The sequence below is a fragment of the Cricetulus griseus genome, chromosome 4 (assembly GCF_003668045.3).
Source record: "Cricetulus griseus strain 17A/GY chromosome 4, alternate assembly CriGri-PICRH-1.0, whole genome shotgun sequence".
Taxonomy (NCBI): Eukaryota; Metazoa; Chordata; class Mammalia; order Rodentia; family Cricetidae; genus Cricetulus; species Cricetulus griseus.
The window spans coordinates 5,897,094-5,920,473 of NC_048597.1; the positions used below are offsets into that span (position 1 = coordinate 5,897,094).

The 23,380-nt window shown below is 49.4% G+C and overlaps 1 protein-coding gene across 4 annotated transcripts in view; it reads right to left on the reverse strand.

Moving 5' to 3' along the window:
• Window positions 1–23,380, reverse strand: part of Itsn1 (intersectin 1) — a 174,619-nt gene that overhangs the window by 23,936 nt on the left and 127,303 nt on the right. For 2 of the 4 annotated variants that reach the window (XM_035444311.1, XM_027415606.2), the window contains exons 25-29: window positions 22,635–22,680; window positions 20,493–20,614; window positions 15,556–15,673; window positions 13,754–13,945; window positions 12,940–13,382 (exon numbers count right to left, since the gene is read on the reverse strand). In XM_035444311.1, coding sequence (XP_035300202.1) covers window positions 13,381–13,382; window positions 13,754–13,945; window positions 15,556–15,673; window positions 20,493–20,614; window positions 22,635–22,680 — 480 coding nt within the window. In that variant the 3' untranslated portion in view covers window positions 12,940–13,380. Of the gene's footprint in view, window positions 1–12,939; window positions 13,383–13,753; window positions 13,946–15,555; window positions 15,674–20,492; window positions 20,615–22,634; window positions 22,681–23,380 lie in introns of those variants that run through there. The other 2 variants (XM_027415599.2, XM_035444313.1) reach the window with 2 other exon arrangements.

Consider the following 23,380-nt stretch of genomic DNA (forward strand, 5'->3'; position numbering starts at 1 on the left):
TGTGGCCTTCTCTCCCTTGGGTGCCAAGATACACACAGCTTACAGACCGAGGAAAGTAAGTGAATGATTTTTTATAGCAGTGGAGCAGAGATGTAGGGTGTCTCAAAACTAAGATTGGTTCACAGCTGAAATAATACTGTAAGCACTTCAAACAGTCAAAATAAAACAAAACAAAAAACAATCCCCATTAACGCTCACAGGAAATTCCTCATGTAGGCTCCCAAGTTTATATCATTTTAATACATTTAGGAAAGGGACAGGGCTGTAATGTCCTTTTGGAAGGCCCAGAGACTTGGAAAGTATCTCAGCCCCCAAAGGCCATCATATCCCCCTCAAGCGTCACTCCTATGGCCAGTAGAATTGAGATCCTTTTTATTACAAACAATACGTGGGCCCACAGATGGTGTGGAGTTTCAAAGGATAGAGAAGTACTTAGCACAAAAAAAAAAAAAAAAAAAAAAGGTAGGCTCTCCTCTTTCAGTGTGGTTTTGAAACCCAAATTATCTCCCACAGCAGGCTAAACATCGAGCAAAGCAAATAAGCAGGCCTGGTTTCTGTTACAAAGGAGCCAAAAAAATAATAAGTTGGTCAATAAATATTTATTAAGTTTCTAGGAAGCTGAAGGGACACAGGAGTAAGCAGATGCCATCCTTGTCCTTGGGGAAACTCAGGAGCTGAGGGGAGACTCCACAGAAAATGTAAATTAAAAATGGCGTGAATGCTGGGCGATGGTGGCACACGCCTTTAATCCCAACCCTCAAGAGGCAGAGGCAGGCCGATCTCTGTGAGTTCAAGCCTGGTGTACAGAGCAGAGTGCCAGGATAGGCTCCAAAGCTACACAGAGAAACCCTGTCTTGAAAAACAAAAACAAACAAAAGACACTGGCATGAAAGAGTAGGACAGGGTTGGGAGCGGGTCCCTTTGGTGAAGCGTTTGCCTTGCTTGGACCTGGGTTCGATCCTTAGAACACACATTAAAAAGCCAGGCATGATGGGACATACTTGAAATCTGCATGGGGGTGGGAGATGGGGCACAGAAACAGGCAGATTCATGGGGTTCACTGGCCAGCCAGCCTGGCTTAGCACGTGACAATCCCTGGGTGTCCCTGAGATAACATTGTCTCAAAAACTAAGGTGGCTAGCTCAGAAGGAACAATCTTGAGGTTGGTTGCTAGGTGTCACACATGCATGCACTCTAACTTGCACACTCACACACACAAAGAACGGGCCAGCCAACAGTGCTGTAAAAACAGGTAGGTGAACACAGACACCTGTGGGAGATAGAGGTGTAGAAAAGTCTGTGTCGTAGGGGTAGCAATACCGGAACAAAGCTGGAGACACAATGAAGAGGGGCTGGAGAGCGATGTACAACATGACGTTTTCATGTCGAGGGAAAGACAACATGGTGTGTCTAGGGACATTCAGCCCAGCTCTCCTTACTAAGAGGGTCTGTGTCAGCCAAATACGTGAACTGGATGCCAGAGTTCCTCTCTGTCCTGCAGGTGACCATAGAGCGGACCTGCTTGTGGCAAGTAGGGGCTCTCCAAGACCTTAGTCTCTCTTGCCCTTTGGACTACGCCTTTCCCTCCCCTGCCAAGTTGCATTTTATACTCCTAGGATATTGATTCCATTATGAACCACTCAACATCCCAGGCAAAGGGGCCTGTGGGGTGGCCTGGACTGCAGAAAAGCTGCGAAGCCCTTGCTGTGGTCTCTGATTCTGTCTCTGCATCACCGTTGCTGAGAGAGTCCTTCCTGTCCCCAGCGATCTTCCTGCTAGAATGAAGGTGTCTATGTGTGGAACGGAGGTCAGTGATGAGTGAGCTGTCCGGGTCCTTGTCTTCTGGCGGCCCCAGCATTCTGGACTGGTCTCTGCCCTTGTTGATTCACAGAAGGGCATGGCTGTGATGTCATCAGTTCCCAGGACAGGCGAGTTGTAGATTCTCAGGATTTGATTTCGATATTGACAAGAGAGTAGGAGCTAGTGAGAGAGGCCTGTGGTGACAGGTTGAAGATGCCGCCAGTGGCATCAAAGACCCCTCTGCACTGGAACCAGGTATCCCACTCTGGTCTGTCTTAGGGGACTCACTGTGAGGTGTGTAGCTGGGTCCCTCTGGGCATGTCCATTCAGTCTCCTCATTTAGTCACAAACCCAGAAACTCAAAAAAAAAAATGAAAGAAAGAAAGAAAGAAAGAAAGAAAGAAAGAAAGAAAGGAAGAAAGAAAAAAAAAAAAAGAAAAAACACCATAGTTTCCAAATCAACTTCATCTTCTCCCAGGAAGGGCCATCTGGTATACCTGGCTTGCCAGGCAGTTTTATGAGCATGGAGAAGTGGAAATGGAATTCCTCCCAGGGATAGTGCATCTCCTGCTCTGCAGTGACGAGGAATGTGTCGAGTAGCATATCTTTGTGGCTTTGTGCCTGATGCTGGACTCCTGGCACAGGAACCACAGCCCTTTATAGTCTGCAGCTTTCCTTTCTTGGCTTCATTTGTGTCTCCGTGCTTTCTAGCTTTTGGAGCACTCACTTCTGGTGTGCCCTATCCCACAGGATTTTAGGTTTCCTCAGCAATGGCTGTAAATAAACCCTTCGGGTATGCAAGGCACATGAAAATGTCACTGCAGCACAGTGGAACGTATTTTTTTATTGGGATTTCAGGAAGGAGGCAGTAGTTTTGACCAGAGAGCCCTGGGAAGATTTGGAAGAGGAGAAATGGAAGAAGGACTCTGCCATGGTTGACATGTCCCTCAATGTTCACATGCCATCCTGTGGAGAGGTGGAGCTTCAGGAGTGACTAGGGGTGACTATGCACATGAATAAAGAAATGCTGTTATCTAAGGGGTTGGATCCAGTTATAAACATGTGGCAGACATCCTGCCGTCTCCTCTCAAGTGTGTTCTTTAATCCGTCCATGTTTCTGCAATGTGGTGATGCCTTCGGGAGGCTCCACCAGATGCAGCCCCTGGATCTTACACGTCTCAGCCTCAAGAACTATGAGGGAAAACAGATTTATAACTTAGCTAACCTCAGGTATTTTGTTATAGACTCCTGCACTAAGACATCGTGGATAAAGAGAATGGTGGGAGAGTGGGACACTCAGAGTTGGGTGCTTGGAGCCAAAGGAGTAGGTGTGGAAGAGAAGATGTGCCCTGGCAAACAGCAGTGCTGAACTAGAAGCTCCGGACACTGCGTGTTTGTCGACTCAGTCCTCACCAACAGTCCTGTGCACTGCGCATGTGTTGACCAGGTCTCGTGGAATAGCTTCTATGACCCAGATGAGCAGATGAGGAAATGGAGACACGGAGAAGATTCGTCAGCAAAGCCTCGGTTAAGAAAGAGCAAGTTAAGTAGGACCAGAGTCCACGTTTGTCTTCCTCTTGCTGGACAGGTGGTGTTTTTGTGTGTCCCAGTGGCAAGGACACACAGACTGGGTGGCTTTAAAAATAGAAGTTACTTTCTCACGGCTCTGGAGTCTGGAGTTGAAGGTCAGGTCAAGGTGTTGGCAGGGCTCATCTCTCCTGGGTTTACAACCACGTCTTCTTCCCGTGTTCCACAGAACCTTGCCTTTGCGGATGGAAACCCGTGGTGTCTATCTATGTGTGTTTTTTTCTTAAAAGGACACTTGTCATATTAGAGTAGGGTCCACCCTGAGGGCCTCACTGTAATATTTAAATACATCTTTGAAGACACTAACTCCAAATTTGGTCACCTCCCAGGGTCTCCAGGGTTAGGGCTGTCACCTATGAACACTGGAAGACCACATTAGAAGGGAAGCCCACTTGGGGCTTGTGGCAGAGCTAGGGAGGTTTGGGCTGTGTTTTAAGATGATCTCGGTGGCAGCTGAGTGTAGGATGGAAGGAGGTTTTGGTCCTCGAGTATAGCTGCACCCTGGAGTCACCCAAGGATCTTGGAAACTGCCAGTGTCCCTGGCACACTCAATGCCAATCGTGTCTTAAGTCTCAAGAAAGATCTGTGGCCATCATTAAGGCTCTAGGAGGTTCGCAGATCAGGCAGAGAGGACTTTCCACTCTGGAGAGAAAAAGATGGTCCGAATGCCAAGTACGGTGCGGAGCAAGAGCTGGAAACTCCAGCTGTCCCAGTGCACGGGACAGGAGGGCCTTCACAGTTTCTCAGCGGAAAGCCAGCTCAGGGCTGGCCACTTGAGCTGTCATCTGACAGCTATGATGACAGAACCCTGTGCCTGGAAGGCCATCTATATCCCCAGAGCCCACTGAAGCTCTGATGTTCTGTTCTTGAGGCCTCTGAAGGTCCATGTGAGGCCACACTATCCCAACTGACCATGCCCTCAACACTCTCATTTGATAGATGCGACAGTAGAGTCCAGAAAGGTGTGGTTATTCCCACTATCAGAAATGCTCTCTGGAAACAGGGCCATAAAGGGAACCACCTGTGTTCCCAGGGAGCCCACCAGCTTTCCTCTAGCACTTACTGTAAGATGTGACGATGAGCTTGGCCTTGGAGCTCAGACTCTCAGGAGCTGGCTGCAGCCAGTCTGGGCCAAGGCAATGAGTCCTCTCCATACAAAGGCCCCTGGGGCTGGAGAGATGGCTCAGCAGTTGAGTATTTGCAGCCTGCATAGTAAGTTTGGTTCTCAGCACTCCCATTAGGTGGCTTCAGCTCCAGGGGACCCAACACGGCCTTCTGGCCGCCACAGGTACCACCCACACATACATGCCATACACACATACACATAAATAAAAATAAATCTAAATAAAAGACCCTTGGCCGACAAGCCCACAAAAAGACTCTGGAGGTTGTGTGATGGGGAGGTGTACATTCCAACCCTAAGGCAATGGCTTCGGAAGGGCCTGGCAAACCGACTCCAGTGGGACACAGCAGACACCTCCACCCTAAGACATTTCCTGACAGTTTCAGCACCTCAGGATCCAACCAGGGTTGCTTCTGTGAGGCTAGCATATGCACAGGGAGCTGAATACCAGATATGCACAGGAGCAAGTAGTAGGCACGTGGACTAGTCAAGCGATTACAAAAGCGGAGAATGCTTCCTGTTTTCGGGCCTTTCCATGAAAAATAACGTTTTCAGTCTGCTGCCATCCCCAATGTAGGCTTTGCACTGGGCTCTCTGCCGCCGGCAGGGGAGAGAATGAGGACGGTGGTGCACTGATGGGCCGCTTGGGAGGGAAGACTATGCGACTGGAACAAGGGGACAGAACAAGGCAAATATGGACTGTCACCTACACTCAACAGTCCTCCACTGTCCCCACGAGTGAGGGCCCATGGGAAATGTGCAAGTGTATTAATCCGACCTTAGCTTACAACCAGCAGGCGATGGCGACCCCACAGTAGGCCAGCTCCATGAGGAGGGCACCAGTGCTATTGTTGTTTCTCCTGTGAAGATTCACCCCTTTTGTGGTTCTGGGGAGAGAATCCAGGGTTCCATGCATGACAAGCATAGCACTACCACCGAGCCACACCCCTAACTCTCTGCAGATGTTTTTTTATTATTTAACTTACTTTTCTTTTCTCCTAAAAAATAAAGTCTTGTATATCCCACACTAGCCTAGAATTCCTTATGCTGAGGTTCTCCTCCCCCTGCACCTGCCCCCCAAATGCTGAGATTACCGGTGTGTGCCACCACACCTGCTTATGTGGTGCTGGGGACTGACCCCGGCGCTAAGTGCATTCTGGGTAAACATGCTACCAACTGAGCTACATTTCCAGCCCAATTTATTTACTCCCGACAGCATTTCAGTACGTAGCCCAAACTGACCCTTCCCCCCAGTCATAATCCTCCTGCCTCAGCCTTCGGAGTGCTGAGATTTCAGGCATACAGCACATGCCAGATTCTTTGTGGAGTTCTTGACAGGGATATGACAAATCTAGAGAGGCTTGGCTCACTAGAGCTCACTCTAATGAGGGATATGAGTATATCTAACAGTTTGCAGGTACCCCACCCCCACACACTCACCAATGGCTCATGTGTGCTCAGTCCCCAATGGGTGCATCCAGTCCCTGACAGGTGACTGGAACAGGAGGGAACCAGCCATTGATCAACTCACAGCCATAATCTACTAGCATTTCTAGGAGGCGCTGGAGACTTAGAAGGTGGCTTAGTTGGAGGAGGATGATGAGGAGCACACCTTTGACAGGTATCTGGTCCCTGGCCTCTTCCTGTTTCTAAGCCTTGATGAGGTAAGAGACCCAACCCTATATATGCCGGGGTGTTCACCTCACCAAAGGCCTACAGCCATGGAGCGAGCTGAGCTCACTGTAGATGCGAATGCTAAATCTTTCTTCCCTGTGACTCATGGGGACAGAATGTCTGACTTACCCAGTGTCCATATGTGTACATACCAGCCTCCCGTCTCCTTGTCATTTGGTATGAAATAACTTCACGGCAAGGTAACACGGAGGGGAGGGCGGCAGAGAGCAGGAAGGGGAGGGTGGGGGCGGGGCATGTGTTACTGGAGTGCACCAATGGCTTAAATCTGCAGTAATCCCAGGAAGGGTGTGTGTAGGTTATGAGGCAAAGGAAGACTTAGGGCTGGCTAAGACCAGACAGGTAGGGCAGAGCCAGGTGACTAGCCTTCTGACTGGAAGGTGGCACACGGAGCCCTGGGGAGGAGACAGTGCCTAGGGGGTTGGAATCACGAACTCTCTGAATCTGGCATGGTTCCACACCCATGCCAAGTGTCACTCCCCCACATACAGGCCCAGGATGCTGCCTGAGAGCGCAGATGTGGGGTCTAACTCTTATGCCTTCCAGAAAGGTTTTCAGGTTGGCGGTGTCCACTATTAGGGTGATATGTATCTAAGTAGGGTCCCTATATTTGGCACCATGGTCTGACTGCAGCCAGGAAGGGAAATTAAGAAGCCACAGTTCCTTTGGAGAGGACCCCCAGGGCGTCCCCTGCAGTACAGCGCTGGCCTTCAGTCACACTGTCCTGAGCTGGAATGACTCTACCATTCAGTGCCGGCAACTCTTCCCACTTCCGCAGGTTCAAAAGTGAGCATCACACCTGCCTGTGCTCCAGTGCCCACAGCCTTACCACCAGACAGGGTCCGTATTCCTTGTGTGTGTGTGGGGGGGCACAGGGAGTGGCAGGAGAGGGGAAACTGAGGCAGGCCAGCCCTCCGAAGCTTTTGCTGCAGCAAGAGGGAGGAAGGGAAGGATATTGGAAGATTTTCTTCTGTCTCTTGAGACAGTCAGTGGGGGTTGCTTACCACGGGAGGGTGTAGCTATGTAAGCCTCCCATGGGGGCTGGGGGATTCCAAGGCAACGCTTCAGAGAGCCAAGATCCCTGCTTGGCTTTGCCTGCTCTGCTAGGGCTGGGCCCCTGCTCTGGTTCAGCAGAGCAGAGGCAGCCAAGGTCCTGTTCTTGTCTGGGTACACACAGCAGGGTGCAGGGGCAGTGTGCTTCTGGGAGCCCTAAGTGTTCTGGCGCAGCTGCTCTGAGGAGCACACGTCTCTAGAGACAGTAAGGCTACTTCTAAAAAAAAAAAAAGCGGCTGGCATGTCTAGCGGGAGCAGGGGGCAAACGTTCCATTCTTTGCTGGCAGGAGAATACAAGGCCACAGAAGGCTCTGATGAGAAACACAGGACCAGTGACTCAACACATTCGTGACAGGTTTATTGTGGAACGCTGCTGCATGGGCCTGCTGACAGCCCAGGGCTGTGGTATTTAAAAGCCTTACACATTCCATTTTCCCTGGTAGGGCGGCCCACCGTCAGCTGTGTGAAAGAGGCAGCTTGCACCAGTGGTGCTTGAGACAGGCCGTCAGCATTGTTCAAACCTGTGGGACAGATGATCCAAAAGGCTTCCACGCAGGAGAGCCTCCCTGGGGCCAGAAGGAAGGTACTGGGATTTGTTTGCAAGTGACCAAGGCAAAGTTGCAGGGGATGTGTGAGAGCCCAGGGGAGCTGCCATTCTCTCTGAAATCTGTCTTCTGGGAAAGCTGTTACAGGAAGGCAAGCAGGACGCCACAAGACTGGCTTCCACAGCATTCACTGACCACACATAAATCATTTGTTCCCCACAAACAATCATCTCTTAGGTACTCAGTCTCTCGCTAGTGTTCTTATCTCTGCTGGTGAATGCAAAGAGCTTAAATAAACAAGTCCAGGACCACAAAAATACGTAAAGTAGCAGAGTTAGGATTCGAACCCACGCTCTAATACCTTTGTTGCTACCAAAGACCAAGGGCACGGCTACACTGATTTCCACCAGAGTCAACTAGATTGAATTGTATCTAAGTCATGTTCTATACTCAGCACCACGGTCTTCAGGCTGCAGCCAGGAATGGAAGTTTAGAAGCCACAGCTGGCCCTGAGTGAGGGCATCCAGGACAGGCCCGACTTTGGGAAACTGGGCTGCAGTCAAGAAGGGATCACGGCTGAGGTGGGCCAGTGTGCTCGGGCACCGACGTGTGGAATTCTCAATTCCAGAGGTAGAAGACTCAGAGGAAGGGATGGGGCCGGCTCTTATCTTCCAAAGTGACAGCCACTAATAATTCTGTGCAGGTGCAGCTTGAGGGAAGGGCCCGGGACAGACAGGAATGCTCTTTCCAAATGGTACAGCCGGAAGAGGCTGAGCCTGGCTGGAAGAGCGCTTTGAGGTACCCAGAGGACCTCAGTATCCTCGCTGCCAAGCGAAGGGCTGTGTCCCAGGTTCTGAGGACAAGGGCTCCTTACTCACACACCATGCTTTTCTCTGCTTCTGTGGCATGGCCCGGCTTAGTGTGCAAACGTGACAGGGATCAAAACAGGGGGCTGTGCTGGACTACAGAGCAAGTTCCGGAACAGATAAGCTACACTGAGAAACCCTTTCTCAAAAAACCAAAAACAGCAACAACAACAACAACAAAAAACAACCCCCCCCCCCAAAAAAAAGAAAAGAAAGGAAGGAAGGAAGGAAAAGAAAAGAAAGCAACATGGGCGTGGAGTAGGGGTGAGGGAAGCAGAGGCCTCAGAGCAGTGTCCTCAAGCCCACACGTCACAGGGCATCTCCTCTCCTGGGGCAGGGTTTGGAGAACTCGGGGGAAAGGGTATTCAGCTTTCAAAGTATGGCCTGCAGTACGATGAGCCAAGCAGATAGGAACCCTGCTCCTGTCAGCCTGGGTGAGTCTTCTATACGAGTCTATCTGTGTCTAGCTGTACTCTGGCCCTATGTTAACAAGCCACAGATGAATACATTCAAGTCACTTTCTCCTGTCTACACCTGGCACACACAGAGACCACTGACACCACACAACAGCTGGCAGGTAGCATCTAGGAGGCGGGGCTCACACAGAGCTGCGTAAACACAGCAGATGTGGGTCTTAAAAGTCCATGGCCATGTCTAAGAAACAAAGCCTTTGCTTTAGAAAATTCAGGCATTGTTTTTGTGTCTTCATGCCCGGGAGCTTTCAATATGAAAAACAGAACCTTCAATGAGAAGCACCAGACATCTAGCTTTTCCTGGGTTTTCATCTAAAGAGGGCTCTAGGAAATGGTAGCTAAGTGGCATCAGAACCTCTGGCTTTATCACTATTCTGTAGATTTTTAATTTTTTTCTAAAATGTTTTATGTGTGTTGACGTTTAGCCCACATAAAACATGTCCCATGTGCCTGGTGCCTGTGGAAGTCAGAAGGTGTCAGATCCCCTGGGACTGGAGTTACAGACAGCTGCGAGCACCCATGTGGTTGCTGGGAATCAAACCTGGCTGCTCTGGAAGAGTGGCCAGTGCTCTCAACTGCCAAGCCGCCTCTGCAGCCCCCACACATCAGATATTTTGTATTGTCCTATGCATTTACTGGTGTGTGTGTGTGTGTGTGTGTGTGTGTGTGTGTGTGTGTGTGTGTCAATAGCTTCCAGAACAATTCTCTTGGGAATTTTCGGGTCTAAAAAGAATAAATAGATTAATTTATAATTTTGCCAAATGAAAAGAATAGTCATTATCTCTCAGAAATGATTTTCCATTTCCAGGAAGCAGGGTTGTTATCTGGGTGGGTAGCTTCCCAGATTGGGCCAGAGTGGAGACTTCCCAGACCCAAGTCCATAGGCCTGAACCTTGGCACACACACATGGGTGAGACACCACTACCCTGGGAAGCTTGCACGTAAAGGGAGCAGAAACTAGGGTGACATCATGGTTTCTCCTACGGGCGACGTGATGTGGTAAGGATCGGGATTCTGGTGTATTCTACAGTTGTTCAATCTGCTCACACAATGGGCAGCTTCAAGTGCTTAAACCCACCGTGTGTCAGGAAACGTTAAGCCATATGAAATTACTGTTTTAGGCAGGGCACGGTGGCACTGAGTAGAGGATTTTTTAAGCACACACGCATGCACACACGCGAGAGCGCGCACACACACACACACACACACACACACACACCACATATAACAGAGTAAATGTCAAATAAAATTAAAAAAAACCCTAAAAACAAAACCCCAGACTTAGTGCCTTTAAACTGTGAGAGCTGCTTCACCGTTTAGTACAACTTTCAAGAGCAGAGAATATGGGGGAATAACCAAGATGTTTTTAAAAATAAAAGACAATCATGGTAGACTTTTTATGCTGCAGACACACCATACCAACTTATAAAATGAGTGCACAGATAGTTATTGGGGCAACTTCAGCAGCCGTGTGTGAGGTGACCACTTGGGCCAGGACAACCCAGTGAACTTTAGCCATAGTGGCCGGGAGGGTGAGACCAGGGTTTCTCGGCTTAGGCCTGGTAACATCTGTCATGTGAACTGTGCTCTGCAATGCAGGGTGACCCACACCCACAGCCGCTACTCACAGGATGCTGGGAGTGGCCCTCTGCCTAAAACCTGCAGGGTCAGACCGGTTTTCTGCAGTCCATGCAAACTGAAGAGACCAGAGGGAAATCTGTGTCGGTTCCCAAACCCGAGAGAGGGTACCAGAGCAGAATGTGAGGTGTCACCCACCTTAACTGCACCCCACCATCAACCTCAACACTGAGAAGGAACACTGGCTTAGAGAGCAAAGAGGTCCTGGGGAGATGAGGCCTGCAGACTTGATCACTGCTCCATAGGGGCTGGATGGATGAGACAGGAGGCGCCCTTCCCACCGCCCTCTGGGTCTTTACTGTTCTGACTTCTAGGTCCATAACAAATACTTCTCCCACCTTGTCTGGCTCCTAGGTCTCCACTTCAGTATTATCACCCTGCTCCTGGGGATTGGGGGTGGGGGTTGGGGTTGGGGGTGGGGGGTGTTTCTGTCTTTGTCCTGTAGCAGCAGCATCCTCCCCTAGCCCACCAAAGCTGGATGGCCTGCTCATGCTACAATCCATCCACACTTCTGCACAGACTTTAACACACACCCCAGAAATATTTGGATGGGTTTTGTTCTCACCTCCTCTCTAGAACCTAACAGGGCACTCGACACATGGCATTTATCATCTCTTCCCCAAAACCTTCTGCCAACTTGAACAAACCACAATGGAAGGGCAAGGAGGCACCATAAGTGAGGTTCAAGAGGACAGTGTCAACCATGTGTCCACCACGGCTAGCGGCGTCATCCATGTGTATATGCTGGTTTGTCTCTGTAAAGGTCACAGAGTGTGCATAGCTGATGCGATCCCACCAACAGGGAAATATGAAGTCTGCCTTTAACCATGTGTGCTCTGGCGCTATTTCCTTATTATGACACCATTTTGGGACCGATATTTTGTGCCCTGAGCCAAATCACACACCTGTCAATGTGTCAGCAACCAAAACCAAAATCCAATGAGAGAGTTGAGAGCTAAGCTGGATGGTAGGCTTCCACACTTGGACACTAGTATTATATAAGGAGCCACTGTTTACATATTGATGGGGGGGTGCCACTCAAGGATTTTGTCTGTATTCACACTCAACACACGTGCAGCAGGCCAACGGCTGACACCTGTCTGCGTGGTGCCCCTCACCACGGCAAGATTCCAACAGCAAGAACACAGAGACATTTCCATCTAACTTTTATATGAAGAATTTAATTATCTATACACATAACTAATCCAAAAGGTTGTATTACAATTGTTAAAGCCGCAGGTTTATATATTTATATATTTTACATTCATATCCAGGAAAACACTGAAGCACAGTACACAGGGAGGGGCTGCCCTGTTCTTCGCACCATGTGAGGGAAGACCACAACACAACCGCCAGCCAGGCGTCTCCCCAGGAGGGAACCCGGGAGACACCAGGCAACTTAGGACTAGGACAGCTACATAGTGCTTCAGGGTTCCCCAACCCCATTTTCTGTGCTGCCAGAAGTGGGTATTTTTTTTTCTTTTTTTATTGAGAGATTCCAACTAATGACTAAAGACAAACATGGCTTAGGCTACAGCACAGTTAACACACACGTGCACCAGGAGCGCCATTTCATATTAATCTGTAGAAACTCCACAGTCTAGTTAAAAATGTAAACACTGGAAATTAATTGCAGGGAGACTTCTATACATTCTTTCTTGTCAAGAAAATTACTTGTTCAAAATATTCCATGAAAAGCAACTGGAATAAAACTTCATGTAACAGAGACTGTTGATCGTTACCACCTTGGTGGTGGTGTCTTACTGATTTACGGTATGAAAATACGCCAAATTAAAAGCTCAAAACAAAACACCAACCGACTAGATAAATCTGAGACCAAACGGAAACACAGGTGCTTTCTCTTGTGGCTACAAAGTCACTGTGCAAAATAAAATTAATGCAATAGATGAAAGCATTGTACACGGTGGTATCGTTTGCCACGGGAAGAGCTATGTCTTCAGTACAGATGCGTTACATGGGCAACGGGTACGTGTGACAGTCATAAACAAGCACGACACCTCCTGTCTGGTCAGGCTCAGTCTACACATCTTCAAAGCGGGTACACCTGACTCCTGTGCACTCTACGGGGAGGGAGAAGCCCCAAACTACACAACTTAGTCGGTAACACTGGACAAAATGGAAAAAATACATCAAGTCTCAGATTTATGGACATTTGGAACAATTTTTAATAGCACATGCAGCATTCCTTGATAGTGGGTCTTTTTGCAAAACCAAAATAGCAAAGAAGTAATTGATTGATTTTTTTATTAAAAGGCTAAAATACACATTTAAAAATAATCTTAAAACTACTGAAAGCACCTGTGTAGGGCAGGGCAGTCAGTCTGAGTGAGTAGGAAAGCCACAAAAGGGCCCGCCAGCCTGTCTCTGTTCGTAACGACTCAGACATTGCGGTCACATGCGCCTAAGGTAAAATGAGGTAAACTGCTCTGCAGTGAGTTCTTCTACTCAGAAGGCAGTAGGTGAGCATGCTGCAAGTCACATGACCAAGGCTGCATCTCCCATCATCCCTCTGGGCAGTGATATGGGATAGTGGGTCTCTTTGAGGACTTTCAAGCCTGAGGGGGGGATGGACAACATATGATTCCTAGAAAAAGGAGGAAAACAACACATAAGCAAAACAAAACAATGAGCAAAATTCAAGCTAGGAAAATGAGTCAGGCATGTACACAGCATGGTGCCAAAATGATCAAAAAAAAAAAAAAAAAAAGAAAGGAAAAAAAGAAGGAAGGGTGGGAAGGGGGGCATGCTACAGAAGGAATGAAATTTAAAAACAAAAACAAAAACAACCCCACGAAAGAGTCTTGCATCACAGAAGGTCTTCAAAGAGACTGTTGCAGATGCAGCAGTGGTCTGGCTTCAGGTTCTGCAAACCGAGCTTGGCAGAATCAGAGCAATGCTGCATGTTTTACGGGAAGATACCAGAGAGGCGAGGAAGAGAGCCGCCAGGGCACTTACATTGCTGGCTTGGGTCCATGTCCGTGGTCAGCTTCACATAATTGGAGGGGAAGAGCCCAACTTGCCCGCTGACTTCTCCTTTCCACCAGTCGGGGTCCTCCTTGTTGAGGACGTTGATGATCTGGCCCTTGCTGAAGGCCAGCTCGTCATCGTTCTGTGCGGTGTAATCGTACATCCCGATCACCTGGCACACTGCAGGAGACAGGGCTGGGTGAGCGGCTGCACAGCCGGTGGCGTGCGTGCACACGCGCAGCAGGCGGATAGATTCCTGGCTGGGCTTTGCCCTTCAGAATGGGGAAGAGTGAGGCAGGAGGGCCTCACTTGAGGCAGTGCAGCAACAGAGGGAGACGAGGACCACATTTTAAGACGACAGCATGATTTTTACCCTGTCTCAGATGTCATGGTACTTGTCAGCAGACAAGGGAACCTTTATTCTGCGCGCGGTGGAAGGACTAACAGTGCTGACTTAGACGACTGGGCTGGTACCACCCAATTCCCATGACACAGCACAGAGAGCCAGGGGCCATAGCATTTGACTGTCCTTGTTTTAATTTCTTTCTGTGATGTGGAAGGCTAAGCTCAGAGCCACATGGACATTAGACAAGCGCTCTACTCCTGAGCTCACAGCCCGGAACCCGTACTTTAAAGATGTACCTGGCTATCACCTGGTCTTGGAACACTTCCAAATCTCAGTGAAAAGCGAAGCCAGTGTTTTGAGAGGTGATTCTGCTGTATATTCCTGTTTCAGACATGACCACGCTCAAGAACAACTTTTTTTTTTTTTTTTTTAACCACACAGTGGGTTGACCCATGTTCAATGCCTGGCATCTTCATCCTCTTAACCAACAACCTACAAACAGCTTCGGGTCCTCAGATTCTGCAGCTAAGAGAACAGAACTACTTCTGCAGATGACCTGGGGCTTGGATGCAGATAGGGGAGGGCTCTGCAGAGTCTCCCAGGGGATGGCAGATTCAGATGGCAGATTCAGATGGCACTCCATCCCAAGACCGCCTACACAAGGCCTCAGCTCATGCAAAGAGGACAAGCTGGGGGTCAGGGTTCAGCCACCACATTTATAGGTCCTGACATTTCTCGCAAGGACAGCAAGTTTAAAGCTAGTTGCACAGGGGACAGATAAAACAGACATCCAATCACAAGGTGATAATAGGATGAAACTCCCACAGTTTCCACAGATGCCACCAAGTATAGGGGCCTCAAGGCCTATGCAGAAATCTGCCTCCTACCTGAGCTCTTTCAAGATCAGGAAACAGCTAACTCACTGTCTTGGGTCAGAAACCAGGCAAGTTGGCCGCAGCCTCTGCCTCTGCCTGCCCTCTAGGAAGACACACAGCATCCTGTCCACTCAGTGGGCCCCTCTGTCTCCAGCAAACGTCACAAGGGAGCTATCTGGGTCTCCTGAAGCACTACAGTGTGACCATCAGACCCCATGGCTCCAGCCCCATCTCTTGACCTATCAAGGTCCCAGCAGTTTCTCTTAGGGGCCCTTTCTGTTGCCTCGCCCAATGGCCCAAATCCCAGGGGAATAGCTAGAAAGAAATCAAGAGGAAAAATCTGGCTTTAATGCCACAGCATTCCCAACTCCTCCAAGAGTCCAACAAGGGCTCTGCGGTCCCATCACAGAAAAGCTACTGAGCTGCTTGGAGCTTTTGGAAAATATATTCCTTGCCGCAGTAGCTGAGGGTCAGAGCCAGCAAGCACAAGTGCTCAGCACACATGACAATCACACAAGACACTGAATGAGAAACCCGGGCGGCAGTGGAGCAACCCGCAAGTGCCTTACCTGCCGGCAGCGCTGCAGACTTAGGTAGCTCGGTTGGGGTGATTTTGCTTGTTCCAGGGCTTAGAAGCTTGACATAATTTGCTGGGAACCAACCTATTTGGCGCTTTTTCCCTCGAGCCTAAGAAGAAAATAATAATGTTTTATAAAAATTAAAGCCTATCTTTCTGCCAGTTTGCCTTGTAGCAGGCACTGTGCAACACTCACACAAACTGAACACAAAGAGCATTAACTGTCATAGAGACCAAACTCAACTGTGACATTCAGAATGTACAGCCACTGGTCCACGGCCTGGAATGTTTCGGAAGGGCTGGATTGTATAGATCACACATTCAGGACATTCTGTGGTGCGAGTAAGACAGAAAACTAAGGGCTGGAGAGTCAGCTCAGGATTCAGAGCCCCGGCTCTTCTAGAAGACCCAGGTTCAATTCCCAGCCTTACCTGGCAGATTACAATTGTCTGTGAATCCAGTTTTGGGGGATCTGACGCCCTCTTCTAGCCTCCACAGCACCAGGCATGCAAGTGGTGCACAGATACACATTTAGGCAATACTCATACACATAAAACTAAAACTATTTTATAAAGATAGAAAACTAGCTAGCACTTGCTGATAGCATCAGGTAATGCAGGCGTTCTGGTTAATACCATGAGTGGTCACGAAGAGCTGGGCATCTCAGATGCTTTATCTACAAGACACTTCTAAAGGCTACGGTACTGTTAGTCTTGATTTTGAGATGCCTAAGTTGAGCTTGAAAAGATACATGGCAGTCCCAGGGCTACCAGCTAGTTGAGGTTAAGCCAAGACTCCCTACCACGCCCAAGTTCTTCATGTAGATGGCAGACACTGCACAGTGTCTACAGAACACAAGCGCTCAACTTGACGCTCACAGATGGCAGCAAGATGCTCATGCTGTCTTAATTTCATAACATTGTCCACTTTTCCTACTGCCATTCTTCCCTCTTTATTTCACAGTCTGATTTGACCCAAGGTACATCCATCCATCAGCAATTTTACGATATCAAAAAGTCATAAGTCATGGAGCTTAAGAAGAAGGAGACTGTCCTTGTCCATTCATACTGTCAGGAAAAGACACACACACACACACACACACACACACACACACACACACACACACACACACACACACACACACACACACCTCTCCAGAAGGAATCTCTGATACAAGTATCAGCCAGGGCAGAAGATGTAGTTCACCAGTTAAGGGCACTGGTGGCTCTTTTGAGGACCGGGGTTCAGTTCCCAGCACCCCATGGCAGCTACCCACTGTCTGCAATTCCAGTTCAAGAGGATGGCTTCCACAGACACCAGCACACACATGATGCATACAAATGCATGTAGGCAAAACATTCATACACACATATAATTAACACCTATTCCCCAAATAAATAAAATCGTTACTACCACATCACACCTCTACCCTCCCACTCATCTTCATTAAGGACGAGAACCCTGGATTAGTTCCAGAGCACAGTTCAGATTTCGGTTGGTCACTCAGGAGTCATGTCCTGGCTAAAGGGCTTCCTTGCCCTGTACTGCAATCAGCTGATGACTGCCGTGTTTACTTGGCTACCCCCACTGAATACCTGACTAGTGCACCGTAAGGGAGTAGCTAGTCCATGGCTCCCAGGCTCTTCCGCCCCACCTCAGGTTTTCCAGGGACAGGACACTGAACTCCTCGCCACTCTCCACTGACTCCATGCTGAGCGTCTCCACACAGGGACACATCCTGGACACATAGCACGCCACCCACTTTTCTGCAAGGGCCAAAGCCATTCAACACTGTTTTGAGCGACATGCCAGGGTGCAGGGGCTAAGGCACACACTTCTTTAAGGTGCCTGGAGGAGAGTCTAGGTCACAGCCCAGCACTGACTAGGAAGCATTGCCGGCCTCTGTGGTCAGAGGAAAGTGCAGTGCAGCCCTCTGGATAAGTGAGATCTGGTTAACCCATGAGGAATCAGAGGCGGTGTGTGTGTGTGTGTGTGTGTGTGTGTGTGTGTGTGTGTGTGTGTGTGTGTGTGTGTGTGTGTGTGTGTGTGTGTGTGTGTGTGTGTGAATGCCACACCCCACTGCAGGAGGCACAAGGCCCAGGGTGAGGCTGCCCCAGACAATGTCAGGTGAGACTGGAGTGGACATGCTGCCCAAAGGGAAGGAGAGGTGTGGCTGGGACCCACGGGAAAGCAACAGGAGTCAATGTTCTGAACAGGAGGGTACATGTGGACTGAAGGCCAGCGGCAGGCAAGACACAGATGCTCGGGGATGGCTGGCTGGACTGAGTAGCCTTCAGTGTTTCTCTGGTGGCCACATTCAAAAGCACCGTGGGAGCCAGGGTGGGTGGCATGAGCCTGCAATCCTAGCATTCGAGGCAGGAACAGAAGACTTGTAAGTTTGAGTCCAGCCTGGACTACACAGTGAGACCCTGCCTCAAAAACAAGTCGAGGCTGGGAGTGATGCCGCACGCCTTAATCCCAGCACTGGGAGGCACAGGCTGGCAGACGGCAGTGACTTAGAAGCCAACCTAGTCCATACAGTGAGCTCCAGGCCAGGCATGGCTACATAGTGAGACCATGTCTACAATGAAAAACAAAGAAAGAAACCCTGCAGTCCCTCACTCCTCACACATAGGAAGCAGGATGGATTTCTGGGACCCGGGGTTGGACCCCTCAACAAGTATGCTGTGCCTGGCCAGGACCTCTGGCCAGGGCTCTTCTGGCCAGGGCTCTTCTGGCTGCCCACCAGACAGCTCTCTGTGTAAGCCTATCGCCAGTTACACTACAGACTGTGGCTTTTCTTTGGGCCAAGAACACTTCGGCCCTCGTACATCCAGCCCACCACAGTGTGGGCCCTCCTTCCTCTCTCGGGGATTGTCTGGCAGCTGTGAGCAGAGAACAGTGTGAGGCTGGGGAGCTGCAGCAGGCCTTCTTTCTCCCTAAGGAGCCTCCCTCTGCACTCTGTGGCCGACACCCACCCTCCTGTCACACTGTCCTGCTCAGAGCCACAAGAAAACTGGTTAATGTGATAAGCAGGCTGTGGGCCCATTACGACAGCAGAGTCATCGTGGGCTCATTCTACAGGGACAACACTGGCTTCTCACAAAGGAGCTGCTATAAGTTTTTCGCTTACAAGCAGAGACCTCCTGTGTTATGCAGGAGGCCCAGTGCTAGACTCTAAGGGAGAAATACTGTGTGAATCTCTTGTATACAAAGCCAGACAGCTGCTGGGCGCTCAGCCCCTTGGCAGGCCACGAAGGAATGCCTATGTGGTGAGGTATGGCCCACCCTCTCCTTCATGAAGAGAGGGAGGGATGCCGACGGACCAAAGCCAGGTGGAGCCTGCAGTCCCAGACTGGTGTTCACTGAGTGAGGAGGAGACGGCGGGCAGGAGCGAGGCATTTCCTGCGTAAGAGCCAGTGGCCAGCCTCTTATGTACAGCTGTTCCTATGTGTGGACACGTGTGTGTGCTGGCTCCCAGGTCCCCCAAGATCCCAAAGTCAGGCCTCATCTTCTACAGTAACAGTGGAGGACACTCAACTCCCAGGGAGGACAGTGCACAGATCGTGTGGACATCGTTTATGAGGGTTCACCCCAGCTGCCCCACCATTTGTGGGTCCTCTCTACCCTCTACCTCTCTGTGTGTCTTTAGCCTCCCCTGGTCCCCCTCCCTGTCATTAGTTTCTGAACCACCTGGTTACTGGACTCTCACATAATAGCTCTTAAAAATATATATGTATTGTGTGTGTGTGTGTGTGTGTGTGTGTGTGATGTGTGTGTGTGTGTGTGTGTGTGTGTGGGATCAGATCCCCGGGAGCTGACGTTACAGGCGGTTGTTAGCTGCCCAGTGGAGGTACTGGAAACCTATTTCAGGTCTTAATCACCGAGTCATCTCTCTAGTCCCCGAGTCATGGTTCTTTAACCCTACATATTTCAATAGGCATGTGTTAAAAAAATTACAGTATTTAAAAAAATTGAACTACAGAATAAGTATGTTTCAGCCAAGTTAACAACGCTGTAGTTATCTGATCTAACCTGGCCTCTACATCCTTCTCCCGTCACACAGCTTCCCTTCATAGAGTCCGGGTGACACTCTGTTACTGCCTCTATCTCTTTCATTCTCTTTCCATAGGTTCAGTCGTTGACGTTTTTGAAGTACTCGGTCCTCTCCTGTCCTATTTTAGTGAACTACTCCTCATTCCGTATTTCTTATGTTTGCTCAGGATTAGACTCAGTTGGTGCAATTCTGTTGTCACAGTATTGACGCTGTGAACTTAGTGGGTAGCGTGTTTGCATAAATAATGTCCATTTGTCCCCACTGGTGATGCTGTTTCAGTCACCCGATTAGGTTTACCCCAGCTCTCCACTGTGTCATCACTGTATGCCTGCAAATGACAAGCACTCTGTGGATCCACTGAACTCAAACGCGTTTTCTTGTCCTTATGTAACACTCCCCTCAGGTGTCGTACCCTCTTACCATCCTAACTCTACCCCAATGATACACGAGAACAATCCTTCCACAGTATCTGGGATGGTGAAATGAGTAAGGCGGCTTCCATGCACACTGGAAACAAACAATACGATGAACGGACGTGATCTGCAGGGAGAGACACCCACCATAGCACATCTTAAAACACTTCCAGTGAAACACTCCTTCTGTGTACCAGGCCAGGGCACATGAGGATGTCTCTGTGCAGATCCAGACTTCACTCAACAAGTTCTCCCTGTGCCCTGCACTCGAGATCTGAACTTGGGATGCATGGTTAGATGGTTCCCAGCTCTCAGAACCAAACACATAAGATACACAGGAATCCCTCAACAGGTGCAGGTTCAGACAATGAGGGCTCTTTGCATTTTGCCGTGCAATACTGTTGCTTGAGACTTTGCATATTCACACTTAGAGAATTTTAAACAAGCAGGGACACTAACTTGCAGTTCTCCTTCCCACCATCCACCTGGGTTCTTTTTTCGGATCAAAATCAGCTGACCAGGAGCCAGGGTGAGTTGTTCGGGACCAGTAGCCGTGTAGGAAGCAATAACCTGGGCAATTTCTGAAAAACAAGATCAGACATTGCAGTGTACTGTCAGAGTGGGGAGAAGGCATTCCTAAGAAGACATAGCCATCTCCAGGTCAACACAATAGAGATCAGCAAACTGACTGGTTTCCACTGCATGCAGGGGGGCTCTGAATCCCCAACACCTAGGCCTTGGCCCTTCCTGGGAGCCACTTTGCAAATGCACCTGTCCAAGGGCTCTGTTCCTCTTTCCACTCAGCTCAGCCTTCCTGTGGCCCTTCACTGTCTCATGACTTAAGAGCTCCCTGCCAGCAAGCCGCATCCTACTTGCCCTATGCTTCCTATCAGAGAGTCTCCCACAGTTACTAGGAACCCAGGTGAAGGACCAAGTTCCTGCTCCCCCAGCTCTGTGAACCTAAGGGATGCTTCCCTCTGCATGGACACTAATAGGAGAAATTCCATTTTCCTCAGAAACCCACAGGAGCCTGGCGGCAGCTGACTACACATGCCTTAGGACTGTCTGTCATGGAACCACGAGTTTAACCTCTTTTTATTCCACGAGACGAACATAGAGTTATGAGAACTTAATAAAAAATAGTAGTTTTTATAGAAATAAAAAAACGTAAATAGGCCGGGCGGTGGTGGCGCACGCCTTTAATCCCAGCACTCGGGAGGCAGAGGCAGGCGGATCTCTGTGAGTTCGAGGCCAGCCTGGTCTCCAGAGTGAGTGCCAGGATAGGCTCCAAAGCTACACAGAGAAACCCTGTCTCGAAAAACCAAACCAAACCAAAACAAAAAAACCAAAACGTAAATGGGTGTATGGTTTTCCTGAATCTTAAAGATCCTATGAGAAGACGGCCAGCAGGAGCACAGGCCAGACTGGTGTGGCTGAGGCTGCAGGCTTCCCACCCTTGTGGAAGCGAGGCAGAACGGCCTACTCCTCTACGCTCACCCTGTCCCGCCATCTCAATGAACCCGAGAGAGCAGAGAGGAAAGAAAGAAAGGATGGCAAGAAAGGGGTAATTTAAGAGAAGACAGAAAGAGGTGTGGGGGAGCCCCGAGCTCACACCTACTGTCCTGCCGAGTCCCTTAACAAGCCCCTATTACTCCGTCCTGCAATCTGAGATTGGCGATAACAGGAGGGGTGTGCCTGGTGCTTCAGAAAACCCAGGAAGGCAAAGGGCTTGGAGCCCAGCTCACAGCTAGTCTGGGAGTCTGTGGGGATGAGGACGTTCCTCTGGCACGCCAAGGACGAGGTCTGGAGTCCAAGTTTTGGGTTTGGAAACGGTCCCAATTAGTGCCCCATTCGGCATCAGCTGTTTCTGTGGGCCGGCGATCTGCCCTGGCATTCTGAGGAGCCTCTGTGTCCCCAAGCAGCCCACCTGAGCACTGTGTGTGAACTATCTGGGCCTTCTGGAATGACAAATGTTGGCAACAGCAGATTCAGCCGTGCGCTCTGACTAAAATCCTTTCCCCTGGCGGTGTGAGCGTGCAGCCTGCCAGCACAGAAGTGCCCATCCAGACCTATAATTTCCTAAGGATACCACAGCAAAATAGCACCAACGACCTTGACCGGGAAGATGGGTCGCACCAACCATGTCATTTCAGGGCTGCTGCCTTCTCTTTCACCCCACTATTAATAGAACGTGTGGTTTTGCTTAAATAAACTAAAAATTTGGCTTCTGAGGCATGACTATCATTTTGTACCTTCAATGTTTGCCTGTGGAAAACCACCTTATTCTAAATTAATGAAACCCATCATCAGACGATATTTGCTGCATCTCTGATGGCCACTGCTGGTACCACTGGGGCTTTGCGTGCTACGGGAATGAGCAAGGCTTTCCAAACTCAACAAGATGAGGTGCCCAAAGCAGCTGACCCTGTGGCCTGATGGCTCTGCACACATCAGCTCCGACCACCTGCCCAGGGAAGGCCCCCCATCCCCACCTCTGCAGCAGCAGCTGCACTACACAACCATGTATGTATACTTAGGTGGGAACCACTATCAAGTACACTCATTGACATGGAAACACAGGCATTGGGGTTTGTAACTTACCAGGTTTTTTTCCTAAACTCCCTGTTTTCCCAGCAGTTCCAGAGCCCTTAAAACAGAGCAAAAGGTCTCATTTGCATGCTGAAGAGTTGATCTCAAAACTTAAAAAAAATGATTAATGACACAAACCCACCAGAGCCCTTAAATCCCTCTTTCCATTCTGGGGGAACATGGGAGCACCTGACTGTATCAGGGCGACAGGGGTGAGAACAGGCACGTTAAAACAGGTGGCCTTTACTCTGTGAGCGCCAGCCAGGAGGCTCCCGATCAGGCTACGTGGGCCACAGGCACACCCTGGTCCGGGGCAAATGCAACAGCAGTTATGCTCCCTCTCAGCTCACTGCACCTCCTCATGGCTAGCCAGGAAGCAGTTCATATGTCAAAGCCAGGAGGCTCCTACAGACACCCCGAGTCCACCACCCTGACTAACCACAGTAGAGCATTGATGGCTCAATAATATATAATATATATATATAATATATATATATATATATATATATATCTCCAAACTAGAATTTTCTTTAAGTACTGAACCAGCAGCAGGAGAATGGATTCCAACCTTCTGACTTCTCTCTACCCAAGGAGGGGCCCACTGTCCTGCATGGAGTTTCTACCCAGTTTCACACTGTCGTAGCAAAGGCATTTATTTCTCTCAGTGGTGGAAGCACAGTTGTAAAAACAAGTTTTTCCCAACTACTGAGTGTTCCAGAAACACTTTGGGGTTGAATTCCTCTCGGATAGCCATGGAA